The sequence below is a fragment of the Mobula birostris genome, chromosome 17 (genome assembly GCF_030028105.1).
Source record: "Mobula birostris isolate sMobBir1 chromosome 17, sMobBir1.hap1, whole genome shotgun sequence".
Taxonomy (NCBI): Eukaryota; Metazoa; Chordata; class Chondrichthyes; order Myliobatiformes; family Myliobatidae; genus Mobula; species Mobula birostris.
This window is the reverse complement of record NC_092386.1, coordinates 39,062,232-39,083,972: the sequence shown is the minus strand read 5'-3', so window position 1 is coordinate 39,083,972 and position 21,741 is coordinate 39,062,232. Positions and strand designations below refer to the sequence as shown.

General features: G+C 40.6%; 1 protein-coding gene across 1 annotated transcript in view; it reads right to left on the bottom strand.

Annotated features, from left to right (window-relative positions):
- Positions 1-20,879, bottom strand: part of cep78 (centrosomal protein 78) — a 95,873-nt gene extending 74,994 nt beyond the window's left edge. The window contains exons 1-3 of the mRNA XM_072281563.1: positions 20,757-20,879; positions 11,521-11,786; positions 1,819-1,994 (exon numbers count right to left, since the gene is read on the bottom strand). Of these exons, the coding sequence (XP_072137664.1) occupies positions 1,819-1,994; positions 11,521-11,773 (429 nt within the window). The 5' untranslated portion in view covers positions 11,774-11,786; positions 20,757-20,879. The remainder of the gene's footprint in view (positions 1-1,818; positions 1,995-11,520; positions 11,787-20,756) is intronic.
- Positions 20,880-21,741: the final 862 nt, after the last annotated feature.

Below are 21,741 nucleotides of genomic sequence, written 5' to 3'. Positions count from 1 at the left end.
TCCCTCTGGGTAGCCTCCAACCTGATGGCATGAACATTGACTTCTCTAACTTCCGCTAGTGCCCCACCTCCCCCTAGTACCCCATCCATTACTTATTATTATACATACATTCTATCTATCACTCTCCTTTTTCTCCCTCTGTCCCTCTGACTTTATCCCTTGTCCATCCTCTGTTCCCCCCCCCCGTCTTTCTCCCCAGATCTCCTGTCCCATGATCCTCTCATATCCCCTTTGCCAATCACCTGTCCAACTCTTGGCTCTATTCCTCCCCCTCCTGTCTTCTCCTATCATTTTGGATCTCCCCCTCCCCCTTTCAAATCTCTTACTAACTCTTCCTTCAGTTAGTCCTGATGAAGGGTCTCGGCCTGAAACGTCGACTGAAACTCTTCCAATAGATGCTGCCTGGCCTGCTGCATTTACCAGCAACTTTGATGTATGAGGCTTGTTTAGATGTTCCTTTGCAAACTTCTGACGCTGCATTTCGTGGTAAGGACGCAGGAAAGGTTTTCGTCTGATGACTCTTCCATGAAGGTCATATTTGTGCAGGTGTCGCTGCACAGTAGAACAGTGACCACCACTCCAAAGTTTGCTAAATCTTCCTGAAGGTCTTTTGTACTCAAACGTGAGTTTTGATTTGCCTTTCTAGCAATCCTATGAGCAGTTCTCTCAGAAATTTTTCCTGGTCTTCCAGACCTCTACTTGACCTCCACCGTTCCTGTTAACTGCCATTTCTTAATTACATTACGAACTGAGAAAACGGCTACCTGAAAACACTTGCTATCTTCTTATAGCCTTCTACTGCTTTGTGGGCATCATTTATTTTAATTTTCAGAGTGCTAGGCAGCTGCTTAGAGGAGCCCATGGCTGCTGATTGTTAGGACAAGGTTTGAGGAGTCAGGGTATTTATAAAGCTTTGAAATTTGCATCACCTGGCCTTTCCTAATGATGACTGTGAACAAGCCCTAGCCATAACAAGCTAATTAAGGTCTGAAACCTTGGTAAAAGTTATTTTGAGCACTCAAATCTGTTGGGGTGCCCAAACCTTTGCATGGTGCTCCTTTCCTTTTTTCACTCTAAAATTGTACAAAACAAAAGTAATACATTAATCTTGCTTAAAATGTTGAAAAGAATGTTTCATCTTTAACTTTATGACTCTTGGAGATCAGTTCATCTTCTACTCACTTAACTATTCACAGTAACAGAAATTTTGACCAGGGGTGCCCAGGAACTTTTGCATGCCACTGTATTATCTGTGCAAAATATAATGCAGGCTACTCACTTCAATTTTCTACACAACTGAAACTGATCAATGAAATTGTCTTATAATCACTCAGTTCTTATATAGTTAACCAAATCAAACCAAGCAGTTCCTGCGCATTTTTATAAGTAATTGGATTCATAGGATTCAGGGAAGCCTGGGCAAGGAATGCAATCAAAGTTCAACCATTCAGCAGTTGTAAGCCTCCTGTTTACCCAAGTCATGAACCCTTCACCCTTAAATATCAAAAGGGGCAAGCTCCAACTTTTAATGGACATGGTGGATATGGAATGGAACTAAAGCAAGTAGTAGATTAAATTTAAATACATTTCAGTCTTTACCTTACTCTTAAAGTATTATACTGCAAGGTAGGCAAGTTTGATTTATACTAGCTAAAATCTGTGGTTCAAGCCTATGTTTTATGTATTTCTATTATCCACTATTCACTATTCAGTTGTCTTCCACAAGTATTCATAGATCAAGTCAGCAGAAGAAATACCATTTTTAGAGGTGCTCTGCAGTAGATAAATAATGTGTTTCCAGTATTATATTTTTCTCACCTTTGTTAATGCTATGAGATCGCCTTGCCTCAAAGGTAATCCTTGCAGTTCTAAGGATTTTAAAGCGCTGGAAACAATCAGACAGTCTCTAATTGACGCACAGAGTTGAAGTGTACAACTTTTTGAACGTATAGCTGGCACACGTTTTCTGAAGTGTTGTTTTTGCCTCTCATTCCCTTCAAGAAACAAAATCAAGAAATAAGAATGGGAAACCACTTGGATTTAATCTGAAAAAAAATCCTTCAACCTGTGACAGCATTCTTTATTTTGAGAGATACAGTTGGGAAAAAAAAACTGCCAACATACACTATTTCACTATCAACTAAAGTACACATCCCACACACCCAATAGTCTTGTTCTTAATTGTGTTGAGTTGGTAATTTGTGTTGTGCCTTTAGAGATGTTTTGGCAGGTAAGCAGTTGGTAGTTTGCGGGGGGGGGGGTATGAAGCAACAGAACGCAGCCTATAAAAGAACAAAAAACTGGATATTGAGGGAAATATTCCTGATTCAACTTTTAACACAGTGTGTAGATGCACTTATTGGCTTCTTTTCAAGACAAGCTTTCTCTGCCCCAGGAATGTTATCCCTTTTGAGTTAAAAAGTATTAAAAATACAGGCAAGTAACTTTTTTTTGTGTTGGCATGTGGCCAAGTGGTTAAGGCGTTTGTCTAGTGATTTGAAGGTAGCTAGTTCGAGCCTTGGTTGAGGCAGCGTGTGTGTCCTTGAGCAAGGCACTTAACCACACATTGCTCTGCGACGACACCGGTGGCCAAGCTCTATGGGTCCTAAAGAAATTTCAAATACCAGTACTTCACTTCATGTGCTTTTGTTACCACCCATCCTTTAAAAAGTGATCAAAATGTTAAGGGGGTGTGGGTTTTAGACTGAGTAACATTCCATTTAGAGAAACTTCCTATCTCACCTTTCTTGAGTTAAAATACTCTTTATTGTACCCAATATAATATAACCGGTGCAGGCATCACATCACCCCAAGAACAACTCATGAGCAAGCTACCACATGGGAAATCACTATTAATTTTGTAGAATGTATTCTCAACCAGTCTTGAATTCCTAGGATTGTATGAGTACACTTTGGTGATCAAGCTCATTTTATGACTGCTCTTCTCCTTTCTAGCCTTTGTTATGAAGTTAATTCATCAGAAGAAACTTGATAGTCATAACTCTTTAAGCAAAGAAACATTTCACAAAAAGGTCAATTAGAGGCACAATTGGAAGCACAATGAATAATTATCCTAGAATATTAGATTAGATTATTAGATTATGTGGATACTCAGTCCTTGTTTATTATCATTTAGAAATGCGTGCATTAAAAAATGATACAATGTTCCTCCAGAATGATATCACGAAAAAAACAGGACAAACCAAGACAAAAACTGACAAGACCACATAATTATAACATATAGTTAAAACAATGCAAAGCAATACCATAATTTGTTAAAGAGCAGACCATGGGCACGGTAAAAAAGTCTCAAAGTCCCGAATGACTCATCGTCAAACGCAGGCGGCAGAAGGGAGAAACTCTCCCTGCCATGAACCTCCAAGCGCCGATAACTTGCCAATGCATTGGAAGCACCCGACCACAGCCGACTCTGAGCCTATCCGAAAACTTCAAGCCTCTGACCAGCCCCTCTGATACAGCCTCTCCGAGCACCATCCTCTGCCGAGCGCTTCGACCTTGCCCCGGCCACCGAGCAAAGCCGAGGACTCAGGGCCTTCTCCTCCGGAGATTCCAGACCACACAGTAGCAGGAGCAGCAAAGCAGGCATTTCAGAAGTTTCTCCAGATGTTCCTCCATGCTCTCACTTCTGTTTCCATCAAATCAGGATTGTGCACGGCACCCTACTTAACAAACAACAGAGATCACCACCGGAGTGGCTGCTGCGAGCTGCGTCGCACCGCCATCTTCTCCTCCCTCCATTTACATAATTACATCTAAATCAAAAAATATTGCAACATTCATGTTATTTGTTCAGTAATCCAAATTTTGACATAATGTTCTTTCTCATTGTAAACTGTTTTGTCTTAAGGTTTTCTTTTTCAAAGAAAAGGAGTTGGACTCTAAAATTATTGTATTCCACTCTGGTTCCATGGGTTCCAAGGTAACTGACGAGGTCAATGTAGGACTGGCAGGGTTGCCACAGGTGGGGAGTGAGATGCTTGAAGGGTCAGGTACAAGTGGGGTTTAAGAGATGGTCTACTCCTTCCACCATCTATGCTGGCATATGTGTACTCCTGATGTACTGATTCAAACAATTCAAACCTTACACACTTCTCCATTTTGTAACAATTCCTATGAGTCAGTAAAAATGATACACTTCTTCAAGGTGGCGTTATTGCACCCTTGAATCTTTTCCTGTATTCCTGTTAATCTCTTTCTGAAACAAAGCATGAACAAAAGCATGTTTCAGGAAATCGGTATAATTAACACAAGTGACATACCCTGCTCATCAGAGCAAACCAAGTGCAATCATGGCCTCAATGCTGTTATTGGTTCACAAATCTTACCAGAGTATTTGAAGTATGTTAGTGAATTCTTCCTCTACTCTATGATACTTCCATCCTTTGTTGATTTATACATTATCATGTGGTGCTATTTATCTAATCTCAAACCACTTCAACTCTCTACTACAGTTTAATGTGCTGATTGTGAATTATGCAAAACACAATCTGGAAAATTCAATCTACAAAGTTTAAAACTTCTTGTACACAGCACTTGGTTCATCCTTAGGTTCAAGTCACTCATCGTCTTATCTCTAAGATTTTTCAATAGCTGTAACTCTATTTGATTTTCCTGGAATCCTTTGTATTAAAGCCTGCAAGTCTCTATGAGTCTACAAAAATGTGCAAAATGAAAAGGCGATCATGAAATGTTAGATGTAGTAATGGGGCAAGATAGAATATATTGTGGAAAATATGACATCATTCTCAGGAGAAAGAAGTCATGAAGAGTATTTTTGTTTTAAATGAAAAATAGAAAAATGTTTATATTTTCCAGAATCTGAATGATCTTGTAAACAAATTGGTGAGAGTTAAATGCAGGTAACACCAAGCAGTTAGCAAGATAACAAATATGGTGACCTAAATCTCAAATGGATTACATGAGAAGAGGATTAGAGTTTCGCATCAATGGTTGAGAACTCTTGACTGCTAGTCCTGTTATTTAAACCGTTTCAGTCCATTGGACCTACAAATGGTCTGAAACAAGAATTAAGGATCACAAAACATTAACTGGGTTGCTACTGGCAACAGTGATAGGAGTGCAAATGGGATAATGTGTAGAACACATCAGGCAGATCAAAACACTGGATCAGATTTTTTGATAATTTCGAGGGGAACTTTTTACTGGCCTGAGTATTTCAACAGTTGGTTTAATTCAGATTTACATGACCTCAATACTTAACTTTTCTAAGAATATGCATTGATACAATTGAAACACACATCAAAGTTGCTGGTGAACGCAGCAGGCTAGGCAGCATCTCTAGGAAGAGGTACAGTCGACGTTTCGGGCCGAGACCCTTTGTCAGGACTAACTGAAGGAAGAGCTAGTAAGAGATTTGAAAGGGGGAGGGGGCAGGGGGGAAGAGATCCAAAATGAGTTGAGTGAACTCGACCTTTTCTCCTTGGAGCGACGGAGGATGAGAGGTGACCTGATAGAGGTGTACAAGTTAACGACAGGCATTGATCGTATGGATAGTCAAAGGCTTTTCCCCAGGGCTGAAATGGCAAGCACAAGAGGACAGAGTTTTAAGATGCTTGGAAGCAGGTACAGAGGAGATGTCAGGGGTAAGTTTTTTTTAAACGCAGAGAGTGGCGAGTGTGTGGAATGGGCTGCCAGCGGCGGTGGTGGAGGCGGAAACGATAGAGTCTTTTAAGAGACTCTTGGATGGCTATGTGGAGCTGAGAAGAATAGAGGGCTATGGGTAAAGCCTAGGTAGTTCTAAGGTAGGAACATGTTCAAAGCAGCTTTGTGGGCCGAAGGGCCTGTATTGTGCTGTATGATTTCCATGTTTCTATGCTCAAGCTCTGTCAGATTGCATGGAGATTGTGAGCAAACAGCCTTTTTCCAAGTTCAGCCACAAATTCTCAATTGGATTGAGATCTGCACTCTCTCTTGGCCAGTCCAGGACATTAACACTGTTGTTTTTATGCCACTCCTGTATAACTTTGGTTTTATGCTTGGAGTCATTGTCTTGATGGAAAACAAATCTTCTCCCAAGTCACAGTTCTCTTGCAGACTGCATCAGGTTTTCCTCCAGGATTTCCCTGTATTTTGCTGCATTCATTTTACCTTTACAAGCCTTCTAGGGCCTGCTGCAGTGAAGCATCCCACAGCATGATGCAGCCACCACCATGCTTCACAGTAGGGATGGTGCGTTTTTGATGATATGCAGTGTTTTGTGTCTGATGGCCAAAAAGCTCAGTTTTGGTTTCATCAGACCACAGAACTTTCTTCCAGCGGACTCTCCCACATGCCTTCTGGCAAACTCTAGCTGAGATTTCATGAGAGATTTTTTTCCAACAGGGACTTTCTCTATGCCACTCTCCCGTAAAGCTGCAACTATGAAGCACCTGGGCAACAGTTGTTGTATGTACAGTCTCTCCCATCTCAGCCACTGAAGCTTGTAGCTCCCCCAGAGATGTCATAGGTCTTTCGATGGCCTCCCTCATTAGTTCCCTTCTTGCATGGTCACTCAGTTTTTGAGGACAACCTGCTCTACGCAGATTTACAGCTGTGTCATATTATTTCCATTTCTTGACGATTGATTTAACTATATTCCAAGGGATATTCAGAGACTTGGAAATTTTCTTGTATCCATTTCCTGACATACTTTTCAATACCTTTTCATGGAGTTGCTTGGAGTGTTCTTTTGTCTTCATGGTGTAGTTTTTGCCAGGATACTGATTCACAAGCAGTTGGACCTTCTAGATGCAGGTGTATTTTTACTACAATCAATTGAAATACCTTGACTACACACAGTGATCTTCATTTAACTATGTGACTTCTAAATCCAATTGGCTGCACCAGTGATGATTTGATGTGTCATATTAAAGGGGGTGAATACTTGTGCAATCAATTATTTTGTGTTTTGTGTCTGTAATTAATTCAGATCACTTTGGAGAGATATGTTTTCACTTTGACACTAAAGAGTCTACTTCTGTTGATCAGTATCAAAAAGGCCAAATTAAATCCATTGTGATTCAATGTTGTAAAACAACAAAACACAAAAACTTGCAAGGGAGTGATTACTTTTTATAGGCACTGCAAGTATATTAGAACTTGAAAAGTACTGCACAGTTCTTTCTTTTCTGTCCCACATATTTACATAAGTTGAAGGTCCCATTGAGCATTCATGCTGCTCATCTTAACTACATATTAATCTTTTTTATTGCGGACATTATGTAATGTGCGGATACGTAACATCCCAATATCCAGTAATTCTTTCAATCATCCAGATGCAGAAACATACCATACATTGGCAGCTTTGCATTTAAGTCTTTCCATAAGCAAAAAGCACTTCAAGATAATGTAGAGTCAACGAAATAATTCTGATCCGAGGTCACATGCCCACTATGCGACTCGATTGCCATTTTGGCACACGATCATAGAAATATTATGTGATAATGATCTGCCAATTTCTTCCATTAATCATGATCAAAGCATGATTGGCAAGGGTATCAGACCAATTTATTCTTCGAAATAGTGTCTAGAGATATTTTATAAAATGCTGAACGTGTGGACTGAACTCCTCTTTTAACATATCAAAAGCCATAAGTCATGTCAGTACATTGCTTCCAAATAATTCACTAAACAATGTCAAGTACATATTTCTGCTCAAAAGCCTGAATTGTGGACATAAACCTGTACTTTTTGTAGAAGTGAAGACGCCATCAGCTAACTCAATTAACTTAAAAATTAGTTTAAACTATAAACCATTCACAGCTATAACACTTATAATGCTTGAATCTATACAAGAATAAACAGAAATGTCCACATAGAAAATGCAGAGTATACTTTTAAAAAAGATGAGTAAAGCAATACAGAGGATTCCAGTTAATTGGGCCATCAGTTAATCGGGGCACCTTGTTCCTTTGGAAGACTCTTGAAAGAACAAAAACTAATTGACAAAGTAGCTGGGCTTTCCTTCATTTATTTGGAAATGTTGCCATTTGATTGAGACAGGGGACCCTTGCCGAAGTTTTTAACTAGTGTCAGTCACATGCAATTGTGAAGCCATTAAACATCACACAGCGCTTAGTGCAAGCAGTTTTTAAATGGTGTCAGTTGTGTGTGTTCAAAAAGCAGTATTTTTTTTGTCACTGACAGTTGGTGAGAAATAAGCAGAAAGACAATTCGGAACTGCTTTGCTTATGGTGATTTCAAGCATTCAGGCTTGAGGATGCCAGAAATTGTAGGAATGAAAATGAAGTAAGTTAGGAACTACAAAAAATTTGAAGTTATCAATCATCTTAAATGTTACAATGAAAGTGAAGATTTGGAGGATGCAGTCATCAAAAGCATTGTAGGAAGGCAGTCCATAATCTGCACTAGGTGTCTGCATTGATTTTCTTCATTTACAGTCAATCAAAGCAACATGGCAGCATATACTGGAAGAATTCCTCTGTACTAAGAACTACAGTTTTATAGCATAGTAGTATTGATAGTGTTCTAATTTGTTTTGTATTTCATTAACTATTTCCACAAATCTTCAGGTATTTGGAGTAGCTGCTTAATTGGGCCAAAATATACTGGTCCTCATGTGTCCCAATTACCCAGAATCCACTGTACACTAATCTTTTTAAAATCCATTCTGTGACTAGAAAAGCCAGTGTCTCACAGTAACAGGGAGATGGGTTTAATCCCATCCACTGATTGTCCATAGATTACCACAAGACCATAAGCTATAGGAGCAGGATTAGGTCATTTGGCCATTGAGTCTGTCCTGCCATTTCATCATGGCTGATCCATTTTTCCTTTGGGTCCCAATTTTCTGCCTTCACCCCGTATCCCTTCATGCCTTGACCAATCAAGAATTTATCAACCTCTGTCTTAAATATACATACAGACTTTACCTCCTCTGCTGCTTGTGGCAAAGAATTCCACAGATTCCACTCTCTGGCTTAAGAAATTCCTTTTCCCCTTCAAAAAGGACACCCCTCTATCCTGAGGCTGTGTCCTCTGGTCTTAAGACTCTCCCACCATAGGAAATATCCTCTTCACATCCAGTCTATCAAGGCCTTTCACCATTCAATAGGTTTCAAAGAGGTCACCCCTCATTCTTCTGAATTCCAGTGAATACAGGCCCAGAGTCCTCAAATGGTCTTCATATGACATGTCTTTTACCCCGGAGTCATTTTTGTGAGCCCCCTTTGAACCCTCTCCAGTTTCAGCACATCCCTTCTAAAATAAAGGGCACAATCTTGCTCACAATACTCCAAGTGAGGCCTCACCAGTGATTTATAAAGTCTCAAAATTACATCCTTGCTTTAATATTCTCACCCTCTTGAAATGAATGCTAACATCGCATTTGCCTTCCTCACCACAGACTCAACCTGTAATTTGACCATTAGGGAATCCTTTGCGTTTCAGATTTTTGTATTTTCTCTCCATTCAGAAAATAGTCAACCATTTCATTTCTTCTACCAAAGTGCATGACCATACACTTCCCAACACTGCATTCCATCTGCCATTTCTTTTCCCATTCTCCTAATCTGTCTAGTCCTTCTACAACCTACTTCCTTAAAACTACCTGCCCTTCCACCTATCTTCGTATCAGCAAGATCTGAAACAAAGCCATCGATTCCATCATCCAAATCATTGATATAAATGTAAACTCCCTGTGGAACACCGCTAGTCACCGGCAGCCAACCAAAAAGGGCTCCTTTTATTCCTACTGTTTGCCTTCTGCTAACCAGCCACTGATCAGTTTCAAGTCCTTCCTTTGACTGCAAGGATTTCCGCCAATGACTCCTGTTTCCTATCGCATTCCAAAGAAGTGCAGACACAAGAGAGACTGCCAATGTTGGAAAATTGGGGCAACACACAAAACACTGGAGGAACTCAGCAGGTCATGTAGCATCTATGGAGAGAAATGGACAGTCATTGACCCCAGATACAATGAAGAAACTTGACCCAAAACATCAATTGTCAATTTCCCCCTATAGATGCTGTTTTGGGTTCCTTCTGTAGTTGTGTTGTTCCATTCAACTCTTCAATTTCCAACATTCAAGGACCCTATTCCAAATGAAACATCAGTGCACTTACACACCTTCTAGTCTTACTCACAACATTGCTGCCTCTACACTGATGAAAGCAAATCGGACTTGGTGATCACTTTGTGAATGAAGCATTACACTGTCCGTGGGACTGACCTGGAGCTTCTGGTTACCTAGCATTTCAATTCAGCATCCCATTCCTATTTATCATAATGCTGCTCAAGATAGACAAAAATCTGGAGCCCGTGTGGGATACCACTGATGTTTCCACTTATCTGGAAATTCAAAACAATGAGTGACAAATACGTAACAAATATTAAATGAATAAAGCAATGCAGGAAAAATGTTATTTTACCAGTCATCAATTCTGTCATCCAAATCATTGACATATAACATGCAAAGACGAGGTCCTAATACAAAGCCCTGCGGAATACCAATAGACACTAGCAGATATCCAGAACAGGCATCATTCATTCAACTCTTTGCCTCGTGTCATTTAGCCAATCCATGCTCATATCTTCCCTGTGATACCATGGGCTTTTATCTCATTTGGCAGCCTCATCCGTGGCACCTTGTCAAAGACCTTCTGATAATCCAAATAAACAATGTCTACTGACTCTCCTTTGTCTACCCTGGCTGCTATTTCCACAAAGAATTCTAACAGATTTGTTAGGCAAGATTTCCCCTCAAGGAAACCACGTTGATTTTGGCTTATTTTATCATATGCCCTGAAACCTCATCCTTAATAATGGACTCCAACATCTTCTCAACCACTGAGGTTAGACTAACTGATATAAAATTTCCTTTCTTCTGCCTGTGGAATGATACTTGCAATTTTCCAGTCCCCCAGAACCATTCCAGAATCTAGTGATATTGAAAGATCATTACTAATGCCACTGCAATCTCTTCAGCTGCCTCTTTCAGAAAACTGGTGTGTAGTACACTGACTTTAGATGACTTATCCACGTTCAGACTTTTCAGCTTCACAACGTGGCTTCCTCTACATTGGTGAAATCAGATACAGATCTGGTGATCATTTTGTGGCGCACCGGCACTGAAAACATGGAACCCACCTGAAGCTTTTGATTGCCTAGCATTTCGATTCAGCATCCCACTCCCACTTATCATCTTCACAAGTGCAGTCTGCAGAACTCCATATTATCTTCTCAAACTTCAGCTAACTTGCTCTTTCTTGCCTGGTCACTTGTACATGCCATTCTTCTCTTCCTTACCCCTAGCTTTTTTATTTGTATATTCTAGCTGTCTATTATTTAATCATATTACCAACAGTGTTTTTACTCCACCCCTTGCCTTTCCCACCTTCTTTGACTAGCTAACTTTCTCTCTTTTTCATTTGTGCTGATAGGTCTTCGACCTGAAATGTTTAATGGTTTCTCTTCCCACAGATGCAGCTTAAATGACCAAGTTCAAGTATTTGTGTTTTGATTTCTACTTGTTATCTTACCTGTTTCTCCAAGACCAGGCTGGTAGTAACTCCTGATTGCAAGAAAAACTAAATGCTTGTTAATACCAATGGAACTGAAAATTGGTGCCCATTCAGACAACTTGATCCTATCACCATTAATATCCAGAACTCCTTGATTTAAGTTTGCTTTTACTGCTTTTAAAGGAACAAGGTCTTGGAGAGCACACAGATGTTCATAATGCGATTCAAAATCCATAGGCCGCCGCTGGCGAAACTGAGTTGATTCAATCATTTTATGCAAGAGCCTAGAGGAAAAAAGAGAAAAAAAAAGTCATTTTCATCTGAAAGTTTATAAACTCTTCCAAACACTAAAATTATGAATACAAAGCAATGTAGAGAAAAGTTAAAGATATGCATTCCCTTTCCTAACGTAGCACAGAACATGGCATATAGCTATTTGTCAAGAGCAAGCAAGTAAAAATTAAATCATGAAAGTTGGTATTGATATTGGCTTATTACTGTCACATGAACCAAGATATAGTGAAAAGCTTGTCTTGCACAGACATATGTAATGCCCTGGTTCATTCTTTTACTGTAATGCTGTATGTATTTCACTTAGCAGTTCTGTAAGAAGTCTGTTATGCTTTCAGCCTGTTTGGGTTATTGTTGAAGATAAGGAATGATGAGGAATATGTGCCATTCAGTTAGGATGGTAGAACTGAAGGGAGGTTTCTCTGGTGAAGGTTGGGCTCGGGGCTTTTGTTCGGCGTGAGATGAAGAGAAGACACTGGAGAGAATACAGGTTGTAAGATTCAACCCAGAGTCGGACCGTGATTCTATGAAGCCAGGGGCCAAGATCGATTGAGGATCAGTGAATATGGTGAAACATTAAGCTCCAACTTGAGCACATTTGATAGTTTAATTAAAATGGGCCCTTTTCTTTCATAAATATAATTCCTTTAATTGTATGCAGTGTACTGTCTGTCATTTCATGGCACTAATTTATAACTGGGTAGCAAATTGCACAGCATTCACACAAACCAGGGTTTGGGGTGGGAGAGCCGTCTCAATCTCACAAGCTTGGCAGGGCCAGTTTCATATACATATTACATACCAGTTTCACAGTGCATTGAACTAGAAGAAGGTAAAACAATAATGCAGAATAAAGTGTAAAAGCTAACAAAAAAGGGCAGTTCAGATAAACAAAATGCAAAATTATAATGAGGTAGATTATGAGGCCAAGAGTTCATCTTACCCTATAATTGATCCATTCAAGAGTTGATCAATATTTTGACTCAAGGATCCTAGACTTGTTACAAACTAGGTATATTTGTTTGCCTAACTTTTGGAAGAAAAAGTCATGGTCGACAGCACACAACATTCATAAGTTACATCACAGAATGGACAGGCAAAAGTTTTGAAGAGCTTATTAGAATTTCTGAAATTAAAGACAGATGGAAGACCACAAATGCCCATGTCATATGACACGGCTCGTAACAATGATAATGATCTTTTTATTCTCTTCCCTTCTAAGAGAACCCTGCTTCTCTCATCCTATATCTTTCCAAACCTGTCATCCAGATTTTTTCTCCTCCCCCACCTGGATTCCTCCCCACCCCACACACCCACCTCACCAATTAGATTCCACTAAACACGTTAAGATTCCAGAATCTCGTAGGCACGCACTCATCCTCACAGGCAGACCATAAGGCACAGGAGCAGAATTAGGCCATCTAGCTCCCCGAGTCTGCTCCATCATTCCATCATGGCTGATCCCAGATCCCATTCAACCAATCAGAAAATGATCAATTTTTGCTTTAACTATATCTACCATCTTGGCCTCCACAGCTGTCTGTGGCAGAGCATTCTACAGATTCACTACTCTCTGGCTAAAAAAAAATCCACCTTGCCTCTGTTTTAAAGGGTCGCCCCTCAGGCTGTGCCCTCCAGTTTTGGACACCCCCACCATAGGAAACATTCTCTCCTCATCAACCTTATCTAGTCCTTTCAGCATTTAGTAGGTTATAATGAGATTCCCCCGCATTCTAAATTCCAGTGAGTAAATAGTCATATTTTATTGATCCGGGGGAAATTGGTTATCATTACAGTTGCGCCATAAATAATAAATAGTAATAGAACCATAAATAGTTAAATAGTAATACTTAAATTATGCCAGTAAATTATGAAATAAGTCCAGCACCAGCCTTTTGGCTCAGGGTGTCTGACCCTCCAAGGGAGGAGTTGTAAAGGTTGATGGCCACAGGCAGGAATGACTTCCTATGACGCTCTGTGCTGCATCTCGGTGGAATGAGTCTCTGGCTGAATGTACTCCTGTGCCCAACCAGTACATTATGTAGTGGATGGGAGACATTGACCAAGATGGCATGCAACTCAGACAGCATCCTCTTTTCAGACACCACCGTGAGAGAGTCCAGTTCCATCCCCACAACATCACTGGCCTTACCAATGAGTTTGTTGATTCTGTTGGTGTCTGCCACCCTCAGCCTGCTGCCCCAGCACACAACAGCAAACATGATAGCACTGGCCACCACAGACTTGTAGAACATCCTCAGCATCGTCCGGCAGATGTTAAAGGACCTCAGTCTCCTCAGGAAATAGAGACGGCTCTGACCTTTCTTGTAGACAGCCTCAGTGTTCTTTGACCAGCCCAGTTTATTGTCAATTCGTATCCCCAGGTATTTGTAATCCTCCACCATGTTCACACTGACCCCCTGGATGGAAACAGGGGTCACCGATACCTTAGCTCTCCTCAGGACTACCATCAGCTCCTTAGTCTTCTTCACATTAAGCTGCAGATAATTCTGCTCACACCATGTGACAAAGTTTCCTACCGTAGCCCTGTACTCAGCCTCATCTCCCTTGCTGATGCATCCAACTATGGCAGAGTCATCCGAAAACTTCTGAAGATGACAAGACTCTGTGCAGTAGTTGAAGTCCGAGGTGTAAATGGTGAAGAGAAAGGGAGACAAGACAGTCCCCGGGGGAGCCCCAGTGCTGCTGATCACTCTGTCGGACACACAGTGTTGCAAGCACATGTACTGTGGTCTGCCAGTCAGGTAATCAAGAAAAGGCTCAAAGCTGCCAAATACTCCTCATATGTTATCCCCCTTCATTCCTGGAATCATCCTCATGAACCTGCTCCGGGCTTTCTCCAATGACAATCCACCCTTTCTGAGATAAGGGGCCCCAAAACTGTTGACAGTACTCCAGTACGGCCTATTATCTTATAAAGTCTCAGCATTATCTCCTTGTTTTATATTCTTTTCTCTTGAAATAAATACCAACATTGCGTTTGCACAGATTCAACCTGCAAATTAACCTTCTGGGAGTCCTGCACGAGGACTCCAAGTCCCTTTGCACCTCTGATGTTTGAATTTTCTCACCACTTAGATAATATTCTGCACTTTTGTTCCCTTTCCCAAAATACATCATACATTTCCCAATACTGTACTCCATCTGCCACTTTGTTGCCCATTCTTCAAATTTGTCTAAGTCCTTCTGCAATCACATTGCTCCCTCAGCACTATCTATCCCTCCACCTATCTTCGTATCATCTGTATTAATTAGTACTAATGAAGTCAGTGACAACTGTTGCGCACTCAGACTCAAAGATGAATCCCTAAATACAGTCCAGTCCACTGACTCAAAACCGTACTGTAAGCGCTCCTGCGCCTCCTTTATCCATACCTTCTTGGTCCTCACTACTGGTACTGCAGTCTTCAGTCTCTGCCTATACTCATGGAGTATTCTGAAAATGCTTTCATATGTCCCTCTATGCTAATGCTTGAACATTGAGACCTGTGACAAAAGATGCTCCCAATATCCTTAGAAAGCTAAAATTATCAAGTTTCACTCTAGGTGTACAAAATATCTATACTTATTAACACCATTCTTGCTTCTGAGAAACAAAATGCTCATGCAAGAATGGAACAACCGAAGTTTTCAAAGCCAAGAGTGCTTACAGACAAGCCTGCCCCTTTTTAAAATTCTAAACCAAAGCTTTGTTACCAAAAGCTGAAATATACTACAAACAGTGTAATTGAAATTGTAAAATCATTTCTGGCTCAATGTATTGAAAATAAATTTTACACTCACTTTCAAGGATTTTTCAGGCAGACAAACCATATCAACCAGTATTCAACTGTAATGCCTTCACCGCTGCAAATGATCTATATTTCTCAATTTCCTGCTTGTCCATGTGTGTCTTGTTTATCTCTAACAGCGTGATTGTATCTGTTTCTACCATCTACCTAACAACACATTAAAGGAATCTTACAAATTCTGTATAAAACAATCTTGCCTTAAACTCTTTCCCTCTCACTTTAAATCTATGCCCTTCAGTATTTAACATTTCGACCCTTGGGGAAAAAATATGCTTAAAACTAAAACACTAGGTCTTTGTTGATAAGTAGATAAGCAACAAGATAATCAGGGAAAAAGAAAGGCCTTTTAAGGACCAAAAAGGCGAACTGCACATGAGGCAGAGGAAGTAGGAAACATTCTTAATAATTACTTTCTGGCTAATTGTACAAAAGAGTGTGTTCCACTGTTGGTGAAGAAAAGCATGACGTTTTTGATGGATTAACGCAGTAAGAGGACATGTATTAAGGTGGGTACATAAATCACCAGCCTTTTAAAAGAAAGGAAAACAGAGGCTCTGACCATCTTTCTAACCTGCCCAGGCTCCCAGGGGAGTGTTAAGAGACTGAAGCCCAATCATAGCACCATTGTTTCAGAAATGGAAGAAAGGATAATCCAAACAGTTTAAGGCCAAATACTGCCAATTTTAGGGATGGAAAATTATTGTAATTAACTCTGAGAAACACTATAAATCTTCAATTTGAAAGACATCAATTAATGAAGTGATTTAAGGGAAGGTTTAACCAACTTAATGAAATTCTTGAGAGCAGTAAAAAAGGAGAGCTGAGTATTTGATATAATTTGATCGATTTTATGTAGGCTTTTGGGCAAATAAGTAATGGCAGGCTGATAAAAAGAATGTCAAGTTGGATACAAAATTTAGTCCAGTGATAGGAAGCAAAATCAGGCAGCTTTAGGATTTTTTTCAGATGGAAAGGCTGTTATCAAAGGAGTCACAGAGAGCTCAGTACCTAGAACTTTAGCCTTTACAATGGCATGCAAAAGTTTGGGCACCTCTGGTCAAAATTTCTGTTACTGTGAATACTTAAGTGAGAAGATGATGAACTGATCTCCAAAGGTCATAAAATTAAAGACGAAACATTCTTTTCAACATTTTAAGCAAGATTACTGTATTATTTTTTGTTTTATACAATTTTAGAGTGAAATAAAGGAAAGGAGCACCATGCAAAGGTTTGGGCACCTCAAGAGATTTGAGCTCTTAAAATAACTTTTACCAAGGTCTCAGACCTTAATTAGCTTGTTAGGGCTATGTCTTGTTCACAGTCATCATTAGGAAAGGCCAGGTGATGCAAATTTTAGAGCTTTATAAACACCCTGACATGGTGAGGATGAGTGCGTGCCTACGAGATTCTGGAATCTTAACGTGTTTAGTGGAATCTAATTGGTGAGGTGGGTGTGTGGGGTGGGGAGGAATCCAAGTGGGGGAGGAGAAAAAAAAAGCTGAAGATGAAAAGAGGATGGCTTCTACAACAGGATAATGATCCTAGACACACCTCAAAATCCACAATGGACTACCTCAAGAGGCACGAGCTGAAGGTTTTGCCATGGCCTTCATATCCCCCGACCTAAACATCATCAAAAATCTGTGGATCGACCTCAAACTCTTATACTCGTTGGAATTTAGAAGATTGAGGGGGGATCTGATTGAAACATATAAAATCCGAAAGGGATTGAACAGGCTAGATGCAGGAAGATTGTTCCTGATGTTGGGGAAGTCCAGGACGAGGAGTCACGGTTTGAGGATAAAGGGGAAGCCTTTTAGGACCGAGATTAGGAAAAACTTCTTCACACAGAGAGTGGTGAATCTGTGGAATTCTCTGCCACAGGAAACGGTTGAGGCCAGTTCATTGGCTATATTTAAGAGGGAGTTAGATATGGCCCTTGTGGCTAAAGGGATCAGGGGTATGGCGGGAAGGCTGGTACAGGGTTCTGAGTTGGATGATCAGCCATGATCATACTGAATGGCGGTGCAGGCTCGAGGGCCGAATGGCCTACTCCTGCACCTATCTTCTATGTTTCTAAAAGAGCAGTGCATGCAAGACGGCCCAAGAATCTCACAGAACTAGAAGCCTTTTGCAAGGAAAAATGGGCGAAAATCCCCCAAACAAAAATTGAAAGACATCGCTGGCTATAGAAAGCGTTTTTAAACTGTGATATTTGCCAAAGGGAGTGTTACTAAGTACTGACCCTGCAGGGTGCCCAAACTTTTGCTTCGGGCCCTTGTCCTTTTTCGTTATTTGAAACTGTAAAAGATGGAAATAAAAAAGTTTTCTTGCTTAAAATATTAAAGAAATGTGTTATCTTTAACTTTATGCCTTTTGGAAATCAGGTCATCTTTTACTCACTTAGCTATTCACAGTAACAGAAATTTTGACCAGGGGTGCCCAAACTTTTGCATGCCACTGTATCAAATATTGAAAAACATGAATAAAGTGTATGTGGGGAAAATGTTTCCTATAGCCTCAGACTAAAAGGGCACAGCCTCAGAATTGAGGGATGTCCATTTAGAATAGAGATGAGGAAAAATATATTTAGCTAGCGTCTAGTGAATCTGTGCAATTCATTGCCACAGATGGCTGTACAGTCCACGTCACTCAGTATATTTAAGGCAGAGGTGATAGCTTCTGGTTAATCAGGGCATCAAAGGTTACAGGGTGAAAGCAGGAGAATGGGGTTGAGAGGGATAATAAACCAAACCTGATGGAATGGCACAGCAGACATAATGTGCCAAATGGCTTAATTCAGCTCCTGTCTTATGGTCTAATAAAGCAATTATTGAAAAAGGTTTCACAGTCAGCATAAAGTTCACAGTCTACCAAGCAGAAGTGATATCCATCTTGCTGAAAACATCTCAAGCAACTGCAGAGATCCCACCAATGGTGTATCTGCAAAACCTTTCAGATTTACAGATAGGGGAAGGGAACCAAAAATTTCTTTCAAGCCAAATTCCACAACATCAACACTTTGACTTACTGATACTTCGTAAGGCATTGGTCAGAACATATAAGAGTATTGTTGGCAGTTTTGAACTGCTCTCCAATTTCTCAGAAATGATGTGCTGGCATTGGAGGGGGTCCAGAGGTGGTTTATGAGAATGATTCTGAAATCAAAGAATTAACGTGGGACTGTTTGGATGGCTCTGGGCCTCTATTTGCTAGATTTTAGACAATGAAGGGGGAGATCTCATTGAAAATTATTTTAATTTACTTGGAATTTGAATAATGTAAGGCTTAGTAGAGTGGACATGCAGAGGATGTTTACAATAATGGGAGAATATAGGACCAGAGGACACAGCCTCAAAATCAGATGAGGAGAAATTTGTTTAGCCAGAGGATGATGAATCTGTGGAATTCATTGCCATAGATAGTTGTGGAGGCAGTCAATGGGTATATTTAAGGCAGAGGTTGATAGGTTCTTGATTAGTAAGGGCATCAAAGATTGTGGGAAGATGACAGGAGAATAGGGTTGAGAGGCAAACAAAATCAGCCATAATCAAAAGGCAGAGCAAACTTTAAGGGCCAAATAGCTTAATTCTGCTCATATCCTATGGACTTTGATCACAGAAAAATGGCTCAACTGAGCATGCCTCATCACTCACATGCTGAGGCATAGCAAGAGATTGCTAGGTGGACAGAGAAAACAACTTAAAATGTTCTCAAAACCCCTTTCGAAGGGTGCAACATCCCAATAATGCGTTGACATTTTTGGCAGTTGACACACAGTAACACTGTGATCAAGTCACTTCATTGGAACTATGTACAGTAGAAGCACATCAGCATAAACAATGTGACATTTCTAAAATTAACCATTCACCCCAAAAATTCCAGTGTATACTCAAGTTTGTAGAACCCAAAGTGGCCTCATCAAAACCCAAAATTGAACAAAATTGACTCAGAATAAAGAGGAAGAGGACATTAATCTGTCCCAATTCTGTAATATGAAAAAAATTAAACAGATTTGTCAACACAACTATAAAATCACTTATACCTGACCTTTGGCCTCTGACCCCAACTCATTGCTTTAAATTGATCCCATACATTGGATTAATGTAAATCCTTCCATTATGTCAAAATAAAATCTTTTATAACATAGTTATCCAAGCACTACATGGATATTAAGTTTGGAAGTGAAATTGTATTCATATGATCAGGTAATTTTGTCTTTGCCCTCAACTTCAATTCTGTTTTACCCACAAGCATTTTATCAAAAAACCAAGGCTCCCAACCAAATTGAACAGGGTCTAGGATGCCATCTTTCTCACTCAAGTAAGATAACCAGTTGTACACACAGAAATGTATTAGCATAGATAGCCCCTTATAGTATAATATTTTTAATTTCAGTAATTGCAAAATTACATGATAAAGCATGTTTCAAGATTTTAAAATAAAGAAAGGTTGTTAAAATAGATGAATTCAAAGTCAATTCAAGCACAACAGGAGAAGTGAAGATGGATATGAAAAAACTCTAAATGTAGCAGCTTGGGCAGCAAACATACTGTTAAAACAATAAAGAATGAGAACCTAACTAAAAGAGTTTGAGGCTTGGCTGACCACCAAATGAAAGATTCTTTTGAGGACAGAAAAGGACAACTGTTGTCTTGAAACTTACAAAACCAATCTACTTATTACATGTCACTCAATCCACTGCAGTCCAGAGAGGAACCAACTTCACTTTTAGATGGGGTCAAAGGAGATCCTCTCACCTGATCTCAAAAGGAGGAGAGAGGCTCCAGATTAGATATGGACCAAGCTAGATGCCCTTTGGGGGATATCGAGAGGTGCTCTGGTTGAGTTTTGGTGGAGGGAGGCGCAGAGGGGATACAACAGCTGTAGCGGAGAAATGGAAGCCGAGATATGGGCGGGGAGGGGGTAGTAGGGACAGGCTGCAAAGTGGATCATTTCACCACACCCAAACATCAGGCAACGCCAGCGGGCATAACCGGGTATCTTGCCGACATCAGCAGAGTCCTCTGCCCGCACTGACGCGAGCAGACGCTGCTCCCCACGATCAGAGGTGCGACGAAATTTAAGAAAAATCTCCCTCCCCCCCCCCCCAAACCCCCATACCGCAGCTCCCTGCCCGTCGCCTCCCACCTTGCTCCAACAAAGAACCCCGTCGCAGAGGTCGTTAAGATGCTCCGACTCTCACCCGGTGCTGGTTGAGAAAGCTACCCAGTACTGTACTGCACCCCAGCGCCCGCCGGGACGGTCGCGCTCGCGCTCCAGACCAGCACGCGCACCCGCCGTCTCCTTGGTTTCCAACCGCCTCTCTCAAGATGGCGCCTGCCCTTCCCGTCAGCCCCCGTTCAAATCTCCGGGCGGCGGCGTTAGCGGTTGCTGATGAGCCGATGTACTGAGGAATTGGTAGAGATGCCAAGTTGTTTGCAGTCCACAGTAGAACGCCACTACCGTAAATTAAGTAATGTACGTTAATGTTAAGTTACTGTTTGAACCTCACGCTTAGTCAAAAAGGCAAAAATGCAGACTTGTATTATCTGAGTTAACTGCAATATCATAGAGTTGTAGGAGACAAACACTGTGACTTTTTAAAAAATCCATCTACACCCGCAATCCATTTGTCCAAATTGGATTGTAACCTTTGAGTGCCTGCTCAAATGTTTCTTCTCAAGTGTAGTGACAAAATCTGATGACACCATCTCCTCTGGCAGTGGATTCCTGATTTCAACTAGTATTTATGTGAAAAACAAAAGTTCTCCACAAGTTCCCTTTAAAACTACTTCCTCTCACCTTAAACTTGTGCCTTTTAAATGCCCTTCCCATGGGGAAAAAAAGATTTAGCCTCCTTTGTGCCAGAGAAAACAAACCCAGTGCTTGCAATCTCTCCCATAACTAAAGTTTTCCAATCCAGGCCGTAGTCTGGTTCTTGATTCTCCAAAATATTCCGCATGGAATTTAAGCTGGAGGTGGCAGGGTGAGCTGAAGAAGGAGATTTTTGAAGAAGAAAAGCTGCCTTAAATTTAATTGGGTATGGTTGTGTGACTGTGTTAGGATTAAGATTATTCCATGCTTTAATTGTGTGGGGGGGAAATGAATTGCTGTACACATCTGACTTGGTAGT